The 19,716-nt window shown below is 41.7% G+C and overlaps 4 protein-coding genes across 4 annotated transcripts; all 4 read left to right on the top strand.

Annotated features, from left to right (window-relative positions):
- Window positions 1-927: 927 nt before the first annotated feature.
- Window positions 928-18,218, top strand: LOC136435573 (zinc finger protein 665-like). Its single transcript, XM_066429192.1, has 2 exons — window positions 928-1,026; window positions 16,622-18,218. Exon 2 carries the CDS (start codon window positions 16,640-16,642, stop codon window positions 17,891-17,893), a length of 1,254 nt encoding a protein of 417 aa, XP_066285289.1. The 5' UTR covers window positions 928-1,026; window positions 16,622-16,639; the 3' UTR covers window positions 17,894-18,218.
- LOC136435910 (zinc finger protein 135-like) lies at window positions 4,667-8,839 on the top strand. Its single transcript, XM_066429621.1, has 3 exons — window positions 4,667-5,568; window positions 6,324-6,366; window positions 8,615-8,839. Exons 1-3 carry the CDS (start codon window positions 4,667-4,669, stop codon window positions 8,837-8,839), a joined length of 1,170 nt encoding a protein of 389 aa, XP_066285718.1.
- On the top strand, window positions 5,581-11,522 carry LOC136435575 (zinc finger protein 665-like). Its single transcript, XM_066429193.1, has 2 exons — window positions 5,581-8,114; window positions 8,615-11,522. The coding sequence occupies exon 2, from the start codon at window positions 8,866-8,868 to the stop codon at window positions 9,904-9,906; it is 1,041 nt and encodes a 346-aa protein (XP_066285290.1). The 5' UTR covers window positions 5,581-8,114; window positions 8,615-8,865; the 3' UTR covers window positions 9,907-11,522.
- Window positions 11,852-14,555, top strand: LOC136435572 (zinc finger protein 862-like). Its single transcript, XM_066429191.1, has one exon. The coding sequence runs from the start codon at window positions 11,860-11,862 to the stop codon at window positions 12,595-12,597; it is 738 nt and encodes a 245-aa protein (XP_066285288.1). The 5' UTR covers window positions 11,852-11,859; the 3' UTR covers window positions 12,598-14,555.
- Window positions 18,219-19,716: the final 1,498 nt, after the last annotated feature.

The raw sequence follows: 19,716 nt of genomic DNA, 5'->3' as shown, positions 1-19,716 counted from the left end.
AGATAAGGGCCCCCCAAGCAGCTTGTTATCGTACTGCAGAACTTCTGTTTTTAATATCATGTGTTCTGGACAAGTCATGGTCACGATTCTTTGTGGTTGATTGCTCTTATGCTCGGGAAGAAGTGGCCTAAGTTTGGCAGGGGGATTTTTGTTAAAATCTCACAATAGGACAGCTTTTGACTTGACCGTTAGTATTCTGAACAAGGACTTAAACCTCCGTGCTCTGAAGTTGTCGTTTGGCACTAACTTCCCTATTGGTTACAGAGTTAGGCAGCAGGGGGAGGGTTAAGGAGAAAGTTGCATAGATTTGGGCCCCCTAACATTTGATTTTGGAACTCCAGGGACGTTTTTATTAGAATCTTCCTAAGAAGATAATGGAAGAAAGTAAAGACAGATTTCCATCATTTTGGATATGCAGGTACAATAGACAGAGATCTGCAAGTTATGCAAATAAGGACCATTTTTGCATATTAATGAGGAAATTCTATAATTACAACGTTTTACATAATAGGACTTAAAAATACATGTAGCTCGTGTAATTTATGGCAGGTGGAACATAAACAGATACTTAATTTATAACATACAAATAAGGGCCTAATTTGCATAATTCGAGTATACCACAAGTGGTAAATGATGGGAATGTCATACTTGTGACATGTTTTAGTTAAAGGTGAATATACTTATGCTTAGATTATGTTCAATGTACAAGCTTTCTGATGTTCAAAATCATGTGTGTTAAACGTTTTGAAGTTAAGGTTGAAAAAGAGAAGATTTTGACCCAATGTTGACTTTGTCCATCATTGTTTTTTGTTTTATCAAATCATCAACGTAGACCAGGATATCCAGAATTAATTCCTAACATCGACAAAATAAACCTAAGTTATACATGTACCAGTACTTTGTGGGTAATCAGGTAGGAATTGTGGTTGACCCGAACTGACCTCCAACCCCAAGAACCTGGAGCCACGACCCCAAGCTAAAAAGTGTCACGTCTTTCCAGCGATTTGACCCGCTTGTCTAGTTTTGGTGAGTAGTCTCGTTAGGGATAGTAGTTGTTTGACTTCAATACGCCCTGAACCTCGCTATCATCTGAGAATCCTCTGAGCCCCAAGCGCACAGCTGTGGCAGCAACGTTTGTAACCTAGCCATGATTTTGATAACATTGTTGTTAATTTGGGGGAGGGGGGCGAGACGTTGGTTTAGTCCTAGTCAACTCCTAGTCAACTCGCCCCAAGTCCAACTCGCCCCAACTATTTACTACCAACTCGCCCCAAATTAGGGATTATCAAACCTGGTTTTATACATGCATAAATCTTATTTCTAAATGTTACTTTATATGTTAACAAAACTCGCGACTCGTGACTCTGAAGTTAAACTTCTTTTTTGGCTGGGCACGTATTTAGCAACGAACTCGGGATTCGCCGCGGGCGGACCCGGTCGGCACGTCCGCCCTAGTCTCTACCAGACTAACAGCGTCGGCTATAGAGAGAACATTTGCCGGGGGACTTTGGCCATGGAGGATAACATTTCCATCCGCTGTTGCCTACTATTTGACCTTCTCTCCATAGCCGACTCCCTTCATACAATTGACTCTATTTGGCCAATTTCTACTATTTTCCCAGTGACCCTCAGAGACTGGTAGAAGCTACTACTTCATACCCGAACTACTATTGTCCACGGGGGTCGCCCATTAATACTGTGTTCTGGGACCTTAAATGCCGAACAGAGAAGAGAATTCTTACTCTCCAAGCAGAGCTAGGGTTTCGGCTGGTTTTTAACGTGTTTTTAGGCGTTTTTGTCATGCCTTCTACTTTGTCATCGTTTTTGTTGCACAACAAAAACGATGACAAAGTAGAAGGCATGACAAAAACGCCTAAAACACGTTAAAAACCAGCCGAAACCCTAGCTCTGCTTGGAGAGTAGAGAATTCTAAGATTAGAGTCACGAAGCTTTGTCAGCATGTAAAGTAATAATTATAAGCTAGATATATGCATATAAAACCAAGTTTGATAATCCCTAAACTGGGGTGAGTTGGTCTTAAAATTATAGTTGGGGCAAGTTGACCTGTTACCTTTAGGATATGGGGGGACAAAACTGTTCCGGTATATGCCATTTAATGTAGCTTGTAGTGCATGTAATTCTATAGTATTATAGTGTTGACAAAAGGAAGGTGTCATTATCGCAGAAATCAAGTAGCCGCGGCGACTGAAATAAATTATAGTCAACTCGCCCCAAGTCCAACTCGCCCAGCTATTTACTACCAACTCGCCCCAAATTAGGGAGTATTAAACTTGGTTTTATACTTGTTTTATAAGCATGAATCCTACTTCTAAACATTACTTTGCATGCTAACAAAACCTTGTGACTTTAATTTAACTTTTTTTTTTGCTGGACACGTATTTAGCAACTTGAGATTACAGCAAGCGGGCGCAGGTCCCGGTGAACCTGGCTGGCCGCCATGAAGCACCAGTCCTGCCGGCACTCCCTGGCATCAGCGTTAAATGCCGAACAGAAAAGAGAAAGTTGAAATTAGAGTCACAAGGCTTTATTAACATGTCAATTAATATTTAGAAAGTGTTTAAGTGGGATATATGCATGTCGATAATGAAACCAAGTTTGATACCGGGTATGCCATAATTTGGGGCGAGTTGGTAGTAAATTTTTGGGGCGAGTTGGACTTGGGGCGAGTTGACCTGTTACCCAGCGCACACCGTACAGGAATATTTTGTTGCCCCCATTTTTTTAAAACATGGAAGACACTTATTTTCCTTGTGGCCACACTGTCAGGCCTACGGAGAGTATGGTGGATGTTGGTCAGGTATCCTGCACGAAAGAAAGGAACAACACAAACAACACGAGGCATCCTCATTAGATAGCCACGGGGACTCTGGTGGGAGGACGTATTTGCTTGTATATTATATATTATATATTATATATTATATATAGTGTCCTCCTATTTATTATATATAGTGGCGGCGCAGCGGCACAGTGGCAGGGTGTTTGGCCCCAGAATTCATAAGTACCGGGTTCGAATCCGGGGTTCCCTGATCTGTCCCGTTGACGTTTTACCCTATTAGTTTTATCCTTGGGAAAGGCACTTTACACGAAAATGAGTACCTAGCTTCGGTTAGGGATGTCCCTCGGATAGGATGTTAAATGGAGGTCCCGTGTTTGAGGAGAGCCACACCTCGAGCACGTTAAAGAACCCACCACACTGATCGAAAAGAGTAGGGGGTCCTTCCCGGTGTGAGTGGATCATATAAATCTGTCCGGATATGCAGCTTGTACTCTTCAGTACAAACCTGGTGTGTTACGCCTTGAGGCGGTTTGCCGGGTATGCAATGCAATACAAATACAAATACTCCTCCCAAGACGCAGAAAGCTACATCAGCGATAACAAACATTCTGTTTCTGATGCATGAAGATCCGCTGCCATGATGGACACTGAGCTGTTGCTTGCGGTGTGAGATGTGATTGGCCAGGCTCAGTCACTTGAGTAAACAACATGGCCGCGGTACTTGTTGTTATACTGCAGAATTGTTAAACAAATGTTGTGTTGTGGAGTACTTCAGTGGAAATGAAGACCGGCAACCCGCCAGCGCACTAGGTAAGGCCTCAGGGACACCCAGAAACCTGGAGGAAAAATAGATCTTCAGGCATCAGAAACGGAATGTTTGTTATCGCAAATGCAGCTTTCTACGTCTTGGATGGAGGACACTTTATGCACTATATAACTAAAGCAAATTCATCCTCCCACCAGAGTCCCTGCGGCTACCTAATTAGACAATACATGCAAGTAGATATGCAAAGGTTAGACATGACAGGTCGTTAGGTGTAATATAACCGGCTGCTGTTGCGCCACGTGCCTGCAAAGCTGGTGTGTTATACCAATGGGCGGTTATACCGGCTATATAGGTACAGAACACTATCACAATGTACTAACTCACACACAAACACACAAACCATTACATACACACACTCAGTCACATGCAAACATATACATGCATGCACACTGACTCACAAACAAACAAACAAACACACAAATACAAGCACATTCATGCACTCTATGTGTGAGACAGCTGGTTTGAATTTGATGTGGCATACAAATTTTTAGGCCCTATCATGACCATTGCCTGGCCCATCCAATTTCCATTTTTCTTTATTTCCCCCTGTACCTTTCTCCTTAAATTCTATTGTAGAACTTGGGATTTTGTTTAGAATTGATGGCTTTTCTACCAGTCTTTGTGGAGTTCTTCATTGCTGCAACCCCCCCCGTAGTATGATAAGCCGTTGCTTTCCCTCAAGCCCACCCACAGCTTGACCCAGTCTCATTAGAAACCAAACTCCCAAGCATAGCCTTAAGGGCCAGTAAGGGAAGCCTGCCCACCCCTCTACTCTAGCCTACCCTTGGGTAGCCCACCTTGTCTGGAAAGCCGCCCAAAACCCCAAGGTGGAGAAAGATCATTTTAAAAAACTAATTTAATAAATATAGAGTCTATCGTACCATAGCCACCCCTAAACTCCCCCCCCCCCCAAGGAAGGCTTTTCCTTCACTTTCAATTTGTTTTAGAATGAACTTAGTCCTTCTGCTGTTATGTATGGAAATGAATCATTGAAAGAAGTCATTTTTTACCTTTTGAAAGATTTGTCTTCTCCCATTACAGATATGGCTGATTCCAGCTGTGGACTTCATCTGACAAGACACAGTGATGAGAAACCCTACATGTGTGGGGAGTGTGGATACAGAACAGCTTATAGGTCTCACTTTTCAAGGCATATGAGAACTCATACAGGAGAAAAACCCTACAAGTGTGACCTGTGTGACTATTCTGCAATCCAGAAATCCAGCTTAGACAGTCATCGACTAAAACACACTGGTGAGAAGCCCTACATGTGTGGGGAGTGTGGGTACAGGACAGCTAAAAGGTCTAACTTATCTGCCCATATGAAATCTCATACAGGAGAAAAACCCTACATGTGTGGGGAGTGTGGGTACAGGGCAGCTACAAGGTCTGCTTTATCCCAACATATGAGAACTCATACAGGAGAAAAACCCTACAAGTGTGACCTGTGTGACTATTCTGCAATCCAGAAATCCAACTTAGACAGTCATCGACTAAAACACACTGGTGAGAAGCCCTACATGTGTGGGGAGTGTGGGTACAGGACAGCTAATAGGTCTACCTTATCCCAACATATGAAAACTCATACTGGAGAGAAACCCTACAAGTGTGACCAGTGTGACTATTCTGCAGCCCAGAAATCCAGCTTGGGCCGCCATCTATTAAGTCATACCAGTGAGAAACCATTTATGTGTGGTGAGTGTGAGTACAGAACAGCTAATAGGTCTACCTTATCCAAACATATGAAAACTCACACTGGAGAGAAACCCTACAACTTTAAAAAGTACAAGTGTGACCTGTGTGACTACTCTGCAGCCCAGAAATCCAGTTTGGACAACCATAAAGTAGAACACACTGGCGGGAAATTCTACATGTGCGGAGAGTGTGGGTACACAACTTCTACACAGCTTGACTTCAACAGACACATAAGAACTCATACATCGAGGCAAGAGAGAGCTTAAATACTTTCCAGACATGTAAGAACTCGAACGAAAGAAAAGCCAAAGTATTCTGCTATGCAAAATAGGGTTTTGGACTTCCATCGAGTAAAACACACTCGTCAGGTGACTAACTCTACATTTGTGGAGAGCGTCTTTACAGGACAATTGGGAGATCTAACTTATCCCTCCATATAGAAAACTCATACAGGTGAACAACCCAAGAATTGTGAGCAGTGTTACTTCTAGTGATCTGTTTAAAAAAATTGACTGTGGACTACCATCCTGCAAAACATAATAGTGAGATCCATGTGTGAGGGAGTGCACCTGTATGTAACACCATAGACCTTATGTGTGTAGTAATGATCTGACTCAAGAAAACAGGTCTTAATGTAAACAGTTTTTGTATATATTTGTACATTTGTATATGTATATCTCTTTATCATTAGTAGCAACAATGTAGAGGATTTTGAAATTGTTTTAAGAGATTGCAAAGTGGACAGTGGGCTATTGATTTGCTCGGCATTTAGGAAAAGGTGGCAAATAATGTTTTTAGAATATTAATTAGCGCACGCTGACTGGAAATTCAGAAAGGCCATCACTGCAATACACCAAGAAGATTTTACATAAAACCTCCTTGAACGCAACAACCACCTAGAGACCATGTACCACTTGCAACACTGTTAAAAATGAATGTCATTTTCTAATGTCTTGTAGTGCAGAAAGGAAATCAAAGTCTTTTAATGTTTTGCCTTACTTGTAGTGAAGAAAGGAAGTCATGGCCTAAGATCCGAGCCAACGAGAACGTAAAGATCTGAACTTGAAATTTCCTGGATATTTTTGGTTGGCTATGTGTGACATGACTTCACAGATATTGTGTTTATAAATGTTTTTGTGGAAATTCTTAGTAAAATGATAACCTGAAGATAGTAGTCTTGTTGATGGCTTATAATAGGTGTCACAGCTTTTTCTCCTATTTTGTCTATCACTGTGAATGGCTTAAGATTCGTCATGTCCAATAAACCCATTGTCTTACTATAATGTGCATGATGTGTCTTGCATAGCGCATGTTCACAGCCATCTTGTATTCATGTAACGTTAAGCATCTGAAGTACTGAAAAATCCCATATTGAATCCAAGCTGCCCAAGGTACAAAATGAAGTATGCCTCATTACCTCTATGAAATATGGAGTATAATGTAGAGTGGACTCATTCCTTTATCTATCTTAGTGAGGGATGACTGCGGTGGGATAGATGTCTGTTAGCTTTAGGAATGAGTCCACTTAAATGTATACTCCATGAAATATGGAGTTTATGTTCTAGGCAGGAGCGTCTGTGTGTGTGTCTGTATCTGAACACGATACTGCGTGAAGGCCTAGATGGATTGTCTTTATATTTGGTATGTTGATAGGTTTTGATGTAGATAGCTCTTATGCTCGAGAAAAAGTGTCCTAAGTTTGGGCAGGGGCGTTTTTGTTAAAATCTCACAATAGGACAGCTTTTGACTTAACCTTTTGCACTCTGAACAAGGATTATAACCTCCTTGCCCTGAAGTAGTCATTCGGCACTAAATTCCCTATTGGTCACAGAGTAAGCAGCAGGGAGAAGGTTAAGAAAGTTTCATAGATTTGGGCCCCCTATCATTTGATTTTGGAACTCCACTGGCGTTTTTGTTAGAATCTTCCAAAGAGAAAAAGGGAAGAAAGTAAAGATGGATTTCCATCATTTTGGGCATGCAGGTAGCTTTGACAGAGATCTGCAATTTATGCAAGTAAGGACCTTATTGGCACTTAATGTATAATTTATGGCAGGTTGAACATTTCCAGATACCAAACATGTAAATAAAGGCCTGATATGCATAATACGAGAATGCCACAAGTGGTAAATAATGGTAATTTCATACGTGTAAGTTACATTAAGGTGAATATTGCCATGCATAGATTGTATAAAGATATGAGTCATCTGCATCAGCTATACAAACGCTTTAGATATTTCATGGATGTATGAGGTCGCGGAACTCTAGTCTAAAATAGTAACGTTACATGTTCTATTATGGAAAATGTGATGAGAATGACACAAATCAAGTTGCTTGCAATTGCAGATATGCTTTCTAGCTTAAAATTAAGTCAGCCTACTTCAGTTCTAGGGAAATCACTGCATGTATTTCAATAGGCAGTATATTTCATGCATTTTTGTGTCATCGAAATAGGACAAGTTTTTAAGTGAGCAAAGCATGTGATTTGAAATCACGTTTGAAAAGGAAACATGAAATATTTTGACCCAATTGATAGTCCATTATTGTTTTTGTTTCATCGAATCATCAACGTAGACCAGGATATCGAGAAATAATGCCTAACATCGACAAAACATACCTAAGTTATACATGTATCAGTGCCCTGTAAGTAATCAGGTAGGAAGTGTGATTTATGTTGACCCCAACTGACCTCCGACCCCAAGAATCCTGAATCACGACCCCTAGCGGCGTCATGCAATTCTATTGCCAAGCTTAGAAGTGTCACGTCTTCCAGCGGTTCGACCTGCTTGTCTAGTTTCGGTGAGTAGTAAAGTAGTTAGAGATAGTAGTTGTATGATTTTCAATCCTCCCTTAACCTGGCTATCACCTGAGCTTCAAACGTTTGTAACCTGGCTATGATTTTTGATAACATATTCTTGGGGGAGGGGGGCAATACGGGGGACGAAACTGTAGTGCATGTATAAGATAGAGTAGTACACCATATTGTATAAGATAGATAGCCTAATAGAATGTTATCTATGTACCAGTAAATGCCATACTTTGTACCTTGTACAATTGTTGTGCAATAAACTTATTATTATTATTGTTATTATGTAATACTATGGTACTGTTGACAAAAGGAAGTTGTCACTATCTCAGGAATCAAAACTTCAGACGATGTAAACTTACCCACAAATGTTAAACATTACTTACTCTAGGTCTATATTAATTTTAAGTGATGGGGGGGGGGGCTTATAATACACTTTTTGCAGCCAGTCCGTATTGGATTCCTTTAAATTTCCACTTTCAATTTGTTTCAGAGTGAAGTAAGTCCACACATGGCCGATTCCAGCTGTGGACATCATCTGGCAAAACACACTGGTGAGAAACCTTACATGTGTGAGGAGTGTGGGTACAGGGCAGCTAAGAAGTCTCACTTATCCCGACATATGAGAACCCATACTGGAGAGAAACCCTACATGTGTGAGGAGTGTGACTATTCTGCTGCCCAGAAATCCACTTTGGACTACTATCAAGTACAGTAGTATCACATACTGATGAAAACCCCTACATGTGTGAGGAGTGTGGGTACAGGAAGGCTATTAGGGGTAACTTATCCCGACATATGAGAACTCATACTGGAGAAAAACCCTACAAGTGTGACCTGTGTCACTATTCTGCAACCCTGAAATCTACTTTGGACAACCATCGAGTAACTCACACTGGTGAGAAACCCTACATGTGTGGGGAGTGTGGGTACAGGATGGCTACAAGGCGTAACTTATCCCAACATATGAGGACTCATACTGGAGAAAAACCCTACAAGTGTGACCAGTGTGACTATTCTGCAGCCAAGAAATCAAATTTGGAGCAACATCGAGTAACTCACACTGGTGACAAGCCCTACATGTGTGGGGAGTGTGGGTACAGGGCAGCTTTAAGGTCTCGCTTATCCCAACATATGAGAACTCATACTGGAGAAAAACCCTACAAGTGTGACCAGTGTGACTATTCTGCAGCCAAGAAATCAAATTTGGAGCAACATCGAGTAACTCACACTGGTGACAAGCCCTACATGTGTGGGGAGTGTGGGTTCAGGACAGCTCAGGGCTCTACTTTATCCCAACACATGAGAACTCATACTGGAGAGAAACCCTACAAGTGTGACCAGTGTGACTATTCTGCAGCACTGAAAACAAATTTGGAGCAACATCGAGTAACTCACACTGGTGAGAAACCCTACATGTGTGGGGAGTGTGGGTACAGAGCAGCTTTGAAGTCTCACTTATCCCAACACATGAGAACTCATACAGGAGAAAAACCGTACAAGTGTGACCAGTGTGACTATTCTACTGCCCACAAATCCAATTTGGACCACCATAGAGTAGCTCACACTGGTGAGAAACCCTACATGTGTGGGGAGTGTGGGTACAGAGCAGCTTTGAAGTCTCACTTATCCGAACACATGAGAACTCATACAGGAGAAAAACCCTACAAGTGTGACCAGTGTGACTACTCTGCAGCCAAAAATTCCAACTTAAACAGACATCGAGTAAAACACTTTGGTGAGAAACCCTTCATGTGTAACTCACCATCGAGTAACTCACACTGATAAGAAGCATAAATTACATGTGTGGGGAATGTGGGTACAGAGAAGCTTGGAAGTCTACCTTATCCCAACATTTGAGAACTCATACTGGGGAGAGACCCTACAAGTGTGACCAATGTGACTATTCTTCAGGCCAGAAGTCCAGTTTGGACTACCATCGAGTAACTCTCACTGGTGAGAAACCCTACATGTGTGGAGAGTGTGGGTATAGGACAGCTCAAAGGTCTACATTATCTCGACATATGAAAAGTCAGAATGGAGAAAAACCCTACAAGTGTGACCACTGTGACTATTCTCGTCAGGTGACTAACTCTACATTTGTGGATAGCGTCTGTACAGAACAATTGGGGGGTCTAACTTATTCGACCATATAGAAAACTCAGGTGAACAACCCAAGAAGTGACAACAGTGTAATCATTCTGTACAAAAAATGACACAACCCAAGAAGTGACAACAGTGTAATCATTCTGTACAAAAAATGACAGTGGACTACCATCCTGCAAAACACAATAGTGAGATCTCCGTGAGTGAGGGTACTGTAAATGCATTTTAGTTCGCATGGTTTTCATTTCGCGCTAAGTCGAAAATGGAGTGTTCGCGGAGGTTTTAAGTTTGCGGCAGCGCTATAGTCACCTACGGCTACAGTATTGGACAAAAATGTTCGCGATGGTTTTAAGTTCGCGCTGAAACGGTCGCCGCGAAAACTGCGAACATAAAACCACCGCGAACCTTTCTGCATTTACAGTAGTCAGAACAAGCTGGTCTCGCTTGTTTCTGCAAAGTATATGTGAACTTATATTCAATACAACTTGTGATTACTGTCTGTCAGCTGCTGTCTGTACTGTGACTTTCTGATTTGAAGATATGTCATTTTGATCAACGTCATCCAACAAGGACACTTGTTGGAAACTCAACAAATGTGATCTTTTGAAAGGGAGAAATGTATACTAGTTATACCTGTATGGAACACCATAGACCTTATGTGTGTAGTAATGTTCTGACTCAAGAAAACAGGTCTTAATGTATACAGTTTCTGCATATATTTGTTCATTTGTATATGTATATCTCTTTATCATTAGTAGGAACAATTAGGAGGATTTTGAAATTGTTTTAAGAGATTGTAAAGTGGACGGTGGGCTATTGATTTGCTTGGTATTTAGGAAAAGGTGGCAAATAATGTTTTTAGAATATTAATTAGCGCACGCTGACTGGAAATTGAGAAAGGCCACCAGTGACTGTGTGCCCAGCAGTCTGCTGCGCCCATTCCAGCCCTGCAAAAGTATCAACGTACCATGGGGAGCGTCTATGGCTACTTCGCCAACAGCAGCAGTCGACAGGCCTGCCTCAAAGAGATGCATGCCATCCTGGACACCGACGATGTAAAGCTGAAGTCAATCCACGCTGTCCGTTGGCTTAGCTTTGATGAAGCCAGTGTTGCCATGTATGGGACACTCCGAGCTGTAATAGAAGTCTTACAGCAGGACGCGGAACTACTCGGAGACACGATGGCGGAAACACTAGCAAAGTCTCTTCTGTCCTACGAGTTCATCGCCATCAACCACCTCCTGTGCGATGTGCTGAGCAGCATCTCGTGTCTAAGCAAGGCGTTCCAGGAAGGCGGCCTCGCCTTCGCCACAATCCAGGTATGTTATCGTAATCTTTGGCAGTCCAGTCTTGGGATACTATCTGTGCTGCGTGTGCGTCTATTCATGTAATATGTAATTATTGTAACAACTTCTTTTGTGTTACTGATTAACTTAAGTGTGTGGGAGGGTAACTTGTTGTGATGAATTTGATACAAAAACACAGCATCGTATGATCTATACGTACATTATATACACATCGTATGATCTATACGTACATGATATACATATTTTTTATTATTATTATTATTACATAGTTCAGTTTCTAAACGAAGCATTTCCTCTTGTTCTGTAGCCTACCGTCAAGGCTACAATGGATGTGCTACGGGCCATGCAAGGTGACGGGGGAGGTGGCGCCAAGTTCCGAGAGTTCAAGAACAATCTCGTCGTAAACAACGGGGACACCTACTTCAAGGGGGAGAAGATAAAGAGTACGAGACAGATGAGACAAGCCGTGGATGGCGTGAGGCAGAACTTCATCGACAACCTCATCGTCAACATGGATGGCAGGTTCCCCGACATCGGACTGTTCAAGGCCCTCAGGATCCTTGATCCTAAGTCCCTTTCTGAAGACAACGCGACGTGGGCCCGTTTCGGCGAGGATGAGCTTCAGTCCATCCTGGAACACAATGCACCAGCGGAACGGGAACCAGTGATCAAGTCGGAAGAATGCAGCATGGAGTGGCCAACATTTAAAGAACTCGTACATGCCAACTACAAGAACTACTCCTTCCAGAACTTGGTGAATGTTATTACCACAAACCATGCTGGCTACCTGCCCGAAACCACCAAACTACTGAATGCTGTGGCGGTCATCCCGATGAGCACGGTGCCCTGCGAACGCGTGTTCAGCGTTCAGAACCGAATCAAGACAAAGGGCAGAGCACGCCTGAAGGCAGAGAACCTCGATGTCCTGATGAGGATTAGCATCGAGGGACCGGCAATCGAACACTTCGACTTCTACCGTGCTCTACACAAGTTTCGGGCAGCAAAGCAGCGCCGCATTTTCCAGGGACTGTGTCCAGAGGGATGTCCCTGCCGCCAGCGGTGACTGTGTCATACTATAGCCTCCAGTTAGTCCAGTATGTAATGACACTATGATTGTATTTTTCACTTTCACATTTTTCATTTTAGATCGTTGTGTTAAAAATCTTAACAGCTTTTAGTAATTTTTTTTTCTTATGTTAAGATGGTTTCAACTTTTCCGTGCACTTTCCCGTCATTTTATAGTTCATTACCAGTCTATTGCATAATCACATGTATGACGTAATCATAGACCTACCGACGCTGTGCATGTCGGGATGGTCTGCCACATGGTCCGCCATCTTGGATCCCCATGGAATGTGGTTGCGATGTAGTTTTACGGACTTAATAGTAGTAGTAGTACGTGCACAGGCCAGAACTGGCCCCTTGCGTAGGGTTATACCGCCCCTTTACGGGGTGACATACCCTTTCGTTGGCAGTCGTACAAGACGGTGATGCGCCCGATCTCCCGCCCGGGTGAATGATGTAAATCACCGTGTGGCTAATACGAGACGGAGGTTCGCCAGGCCTCCATCCGGGTGATTTGTAGTGAATCACCAACTCCAGATAGAAGGATTTGGACCATCGCACACCGGGGCATGCCCCTACTCTTTTTCGAAAGGTGTGGTGGGTTCTTTTACGTGCGCGGGGTGTGGCTCTCCCCAAACACGGGACCGTCCATTTAACGTCCTGTCTGTTATCCAGTTAGATGTTAGGAGTATTTCAAGAACAGGAACATGTTAGTAGAAATGTTGTCAACACAACGGAACAAAAACAAAATTCAAGAACCAAACTTTGAACGTCAAACAAAACAAACGGCAAGGCAAAATATGTTATGCCCTGCGAACGCAGCGCACAGCATGATTTTACAAGTCGAGTCTGAAAAAAGAGAACAAGAAAATAGTTAAAGTATTTGCATTTTTGTCGGTAAAACACAGCAAGTATCGGATATTTGGAGTTTCTTATTACACAACCAGGTAATCTAACCTGCTGACGTTTCGGTGTCTGTCAGACACCTTCTTCAGAGCTTCTGACTGGAGTACTGCTTCTCACCGCTATAAGTAGCCTATGTAGGTGGCGCTTTTGCGGCGAGAACGTAATCCCAAATATGGCTGAGCTTGTATCCCCCCCAAATATGGCTGAGCTTGTATCCTGAAACGTCAGCAGGTGAGATTACCTGGTTGTGTACATAAGAAACTCCAAATATCCTATGTTCTGCCAACCTGATGAAATTATTTTCGGGCAGCAAGTATCCTTGCGACCTCGGTTTACTAGACATGTGTTCTTCATAGTGAATGAGTTGCGTCCATGCCCCGCCCCCTAAAGTGTCACGTGGGTCGGTTAATTTTCGCGGTAGGGCCCTCCCAAAGCGGCCACTCAGTCGCGGTCTGGCGGAAACACTGGCCACCACTGCAACAAACCAAGGAGATTCTACATGAAACCTCCTTGAACACAACCACCTAGAGACCATGTACCACTTGCAACACTGTTAAAAATGAATGTCATTTTCTAATGTCTTGTAGTGCAGAAAGGAAATCAAAGTCTTTTTATGTTTTGCCTTACTTGTAGTGAAGAAAGGAAGTCATGGCCGAAGATCTGAGACTACGAGAACTTAAAGATCTGAACTTGAAATCCTTGGTATTTTTGGTTGGCTATGTGTGACATGACTGTACAGATACTGTGTTTATAAATGTTTTTGTGGAAATTCTTTGTGAAATGATAACCTGAGGATAGTAGTGGTGGTGGCTAAGGTGTCACAGCTTTTTCTCCTGTTTTGTCTATCACTGTGAATGGCTCAAGATTCTTCAAGTCCAATAAACCCATTGTCTTTAACTGTAATGTAGATGATGTGTCTTGTGTGTCATAAATTTTCACAGCCATCTTGTATTTATGTAAGTGTTTGAAGTACAATGTACTGAAAAATCCCATATCGAGTCCAAGGTCTAAATTTTATAGTACGTGTATGCCTCACTACCTGCATGAAAGTGAACGTTATATTTTAGGCTGGAGCGTTCGAATCCGTGTCTGTGTGTGTGTGTATGAACACGAGGCCTAGTTGGATTGTCTTGACATTTGGTACGTTGATAGGTCTTGAGGAAACCTCAAAATGATTAAAGATATGGGGGCCTCCAAGCAGTTTGTTATGGTACTGCAGAACTTCCGTTTTTTATATCTCGTGTTCTGAACAAGCTATGGTCATGATTCTGGGTGGTAGATAGCTCGTATACTATGCTCGGGAAGAAGTGGCCAAAGTTTGGGCAGAGGCGTTTTTTGTTAAAATCTCACAAGATGATAGCTCTTGACTTAAGGACAAAGTGGTATAGATTTTAGCCCCCTAACATTTGGTTTTGGAACTACAGGGGCGTTTTTGTTTCAATCTTCCAAAGAGGATAACGTAAGAAAGGATAGATGGATTTCCACCATTTTGGGCGTGCAGGAAGCTTAGATGAAGATATGCAAGTATGTGCAATTAAGGACCTAATTTGCATAATTAAAGAGGAATTTCTATTATTACAATGTTTACATCATAGGACTAAAATACGTTTAACACATATGATTGATGACAGGTGGAACATAAACATATTTAGATGCCAAATATGCAAAAAAGGGCTTTATATGCATAATACGAGAATGCCAAGTGTTAAATGATGGGAATTTCATACTTGTAACGTGTAAGGTATCTAAAGTGATGATAGATTATATAAATTTACATTAAATATGCAAAGGTCTTAAATATTTCATAGATGTATGAGGTCGCGGAACTGTAAGTTTAAAAGGTGTAACATGTTCTATTGTTGAAAATGTGATGAGTAACTCAAGTTACTCGCAATTGCAAGTATTTTCTAGTTCTAAAATGGAAAGTTGTTAAGTCTACTTCAGTTCTGAGGAAATCACTACATGCATTTTAACAGACAGTATATTTCAGACTTTTTGTGTCAGGACAAGTTTTTAAGTGAGCAAAGCTTTTTGATTTTCAAAATCAGGTATGCTTTGACTTCAACTTTTTTAAAGTTTGAAAAATGAAATATTTCAATCCGATGTACACGTTATCCTTCATTGATTTTCTTTTATCAAATCATCCACGTAGACCAGAATATCCAGATTCCTAACATCGACAAACCAAACCCTGTGGGTAATCAGGTAGAATTTGTGACCTTGATTGACCCCAACTGACCTCTGAACGGAAGAACCCAGAACCACGACCCCTAGCGGCGTCAGGAATTTGCCAAGCTAAGAAGCCCCGTAGAAGCGTCACGTCTTTCCAGCGATTTGACCCGCTTGTCTTTGGTGAGTAGTTAAGTCGTTTGGGATAGTTGTTGTATGACTTTGATCCGCCCTGAACCTGGCAATCATCGGAGCCCCAAGAGCACAGCTGTGGCTGCAACCGTGTGCAACGTTTGTGACCAGGCCATGATTGGGGGAGGGGGGCATGACGTCGGATCGTAATATGGGAGTGGGGACGAAACTGTATCGGCTTGTAATATGGAGGGGGAGGGGGTACGAAACTAGTTAGTAGTACGTATAATACTAGTACTAAGGAGTATGGAATTGTTGACGAAAGGTACTTGTTAAATTCATCTCAGGAATTAAAACCTCAGACGATAAAAGTAAGTTTTATCGTCCGAGTTTTTGATTTCATCATGCTAGATCTTTACCTTCTCTAGATCTACCTATAATTTATGCCAACCAATGAGGTTTAATCAGAAGAAGCCTTTTAAAGCATTTCCGACAAGGTTCAGGCAAGTGTAATATGCCCTTTAAATTCTATAGCATGTTACTTAAGGAATGAACATGTATATTAATTGTGAGAGCTTGATTGTATACCTGTATGATTTTATCTTGTTAACTAATGTAACTATTTTATTCCATAATGTATTGTGCAGCAAGGTTACCCCTTACAATAGCTACTACTAGTCAGGCAACCTTGGCTGGTGTACCGTGTACACAGTCAAACAAACAAATAAATAAATAGATATATGTGTAATAAGTAAAGATGAGAAAACAGGACCATGATGGGTTCCTAAATTTCCTTCACTTTCAATTTGTTTCAGAGTGGACAAAGTCCAGACATGGCCGATTCCAGCTGTGGAAATCATCTGACAAAACACACTGCCGAGAAACCCTACATGTGTGGGGAGTGTGGGTACAGGGCAGCTCAAAGGTCAACATTGTCCCAACATATGAGAACTCATACCGGAGAAAAACCCTACAAGTGCGACCAGTGTGGTTATTCTGCAGCCCAGAAATCCAACTTGGACAACCATCGTGTAATACACACTGGTGAAAAGCCCTACATGTGCGGGGAGTGTGGGTACAGGACAACACAAAAATCTCACTTATCCGAACACATGAGAATACATACAGGAGAAAAAACCTTCAAGTGTGATCAGTGTGACTATTCTGCAGCCCAGAAATCCAGTTTGGAAAGACATCTAACTAAACATACTGGTGAGAAACCCTTCATGTGTGGGGAGTGTGGGTACAGAACAGCTCATAGTTTTACCTTATCCCAACATACGAGATCTCATACTGGAGAGAAACCCTACAAGTGTGACCAGTGTGACTATTCTGCAGCATTGAAATCTACTTTGAACAACCATCGAGTAACTCACACTGGTGAGAAACCCTTCATGTGTGGAGAGTGTGGGTACAGGGCATCTCAGAGGTCCGCTTTATCAAGACATATGAGAACGCATACTGGAGAGAAACCCTACAAGTGTGATCAGTGTGACTATTCTACAGCACTGAAATGTAGCTTATCCAAACATATGACAACTCATAGTGAAGAGAAGCCCTTCGCGTGTGGGGAGTGCGGGTTCAGAACAGCTCATAGGTCTACTTTAACCCAACATATGAGATCTCATACTGGAGAGAAACCCTACAAGTGTGACCAGTGTGACTATTCTGCAGCACTGAAATCTACTTTGGACAACCATCGAGTAACTCACACTGGTGAGAAATCCTACATGTGTGGGGAGTGTGGGTATAGGGCAGCTCAGAAGTCTGCTTTATCCCAACATATGGTGACTCATACCGGTGTGAAACCCTACACATGCTTGGAGTGTGGTTACCAAAGTGCTAGGAAGTCTCACCTAACCCAACATATGAGAACGCATACCGGAGAGAAACCCTACAAGTGTGACCAGTGTGACTATTCTGCAGTCCAGAAATCCAGTTTGAAGAGTCATCAAAAGAATCACACCGATAACCCCAATCCAAGGAGAAGAATAACCTACAATTGTGACATATGCGACTATTCTACTACACAAAAATGGTTAATGGACTTCCATCAAGCAAAGCACGCTGGTCGGGTGATAAAATGAACCCTACAAGTGTGACCAGCACGACTATTCTGCTGCACAGTACTGGGTTTTGAACTCCAACTGATGACAATGCATACAGGAGAGAAATTATACAAGTGTGACTAATCAGCTTGTGTGAGGGTGGTCAGGACAAGTTAGTCTATCATGTTTCTCTAAGGTATTATTTGTGAAGGTACAATGCCAACAATTATGACTGCCTGACAGCCTTAGAGATATTAGCTTTGGATCAACGTCATACAGAAAAGACACTTATAGGGAAACTGGACTAATGTGATTTTTGCAAAAGAGATCATTTTTGTTGACTAAAGCTTGGTTGGACCTGTATCTAAAAACACCAACTTTATAGTTTTTGTGTCATAATGTTTGGACAATTCGACAGAAAACAGGTCCTACTGTATTCTGTATACTTCATACATTTGCATATATAGATTTCTGGGCTCTAGAAGGAAACTATAAATGGGATTTTGATATACATTTGTAGTATATTTCACGTTTAAGTTGATGTTCAAGTCGGCCTCACTTGTTTCTGCAATGTGTATGTAAATCCTTACACATGTGACTAGTTTGACTAATGTACTACAAAAAGTTAGATTGAATGCCCACATTAACACATAATACATTATATGTCCCTCCCTTTAATTTCTAACTCTCCATTTTGTTTAGAACTATTGCCCTAATCTTTATATTATAGCTTTGTCCTCAAATTCACATACATGTACATGTCTGATCTACTAGTGTACTACTGTATAAGATACTTCCCTTGCCAAATTTCAACTAAGGCACTCTTTATATGTATATACCAAAGCACTGAACACGACATACTTAGTAGCTGTTCATGTACCGGTTTGTAGGATTAGCTTGTGAAGAGAAATTATGTCTTCCTTAACATGGATAATGGAATATTCCGATGTGTGTTTGTCAACACTTGTTAACGTTTCATTAATTAAACCTTTGTATTAATATACCAGCTTTTGCTGCTTTAATCTCATTGGTCAAAGTTCTAAACATCATATTTTAAGGAGAAAGCTTGATTTTTCATAAAGTATGCTTAAAAGGCAAATAGATTTGCCTGTGTTTAGTCAGTCAGTAAGTAAGACCAGACCTGACATGACTGAATTGGCACGGCGAACATATCTTATCTGCATTGGGTAATCAGGCGGAATTTGACCCCAAATGACCTTCACACGGGTCACTGACTGAGCTGTCTGCGTCTCTGGGAGGGAGGATAGGAGACCGACCTGAAGTTAGCAGCCCTTTCGGCAGCCGATTCCAGCAGCCCATTCAACAGCCCATTCCAGCAGCCGATTCAGCTATAGGAAAGCTAGCATCTGATTCGGATGCACCGATACTCACTATATTTGATTATTTATTTGATTCATCGGGTTTTTCGCCGTGAATGTGGACAAAATAGATATAAGATCTCTTCCGTGAAGACTCGGGTCTATACTTTGAAAGTCAGGTTACTTTAAATGGGCAAAAACAAAGAAAAACAACAACAAATGACCATAAGACAACACCTACTGGAAAATGTGTGAATTGCAGTTAAACTTAAACGCCTGGTAATTGTGGCTACCACCTTTAAGAGAAACACAAGTGAACGTGTCCAAATTTGCCTGCGGGATTTAATTCCCTCAAACATTATTTAATGAACCTCCCACAGGGACACTAATTGACTACAAGAGACTACGATATCAAGACTTCCGTTTTATAGCTACTGCACTGAACGGATGGCTTTTAACTAATAAACGAAATTTGGCAGGTGAACTTGAAAGGCATAATGTGATTCTATTGCATCTTCTAAAAGTTTCAAAATTTACCTGCCG

The sequence above is a fragment of the Branchiostoma lanceolatum genome, chromosome 5 (genome assembly GCF_035083965.1).
Source record: "Branchiostoma lanceolatum isolate klBraLanc5 chromosome 5, klBraLanc5.hap2, whole genome shotgun sequence".
NCBI classification, from domain to species: domain Eukaryota; kingdom Metazoa; phylum Chordata; class Leptocardii; order Amphioxiformes; family Branchiostomatidae; genus Branchiostoma; species Branchiostoma lanceolatum.
This window is presented reverse-complemented; position numbering and strand designations above follow the sequence as displayed.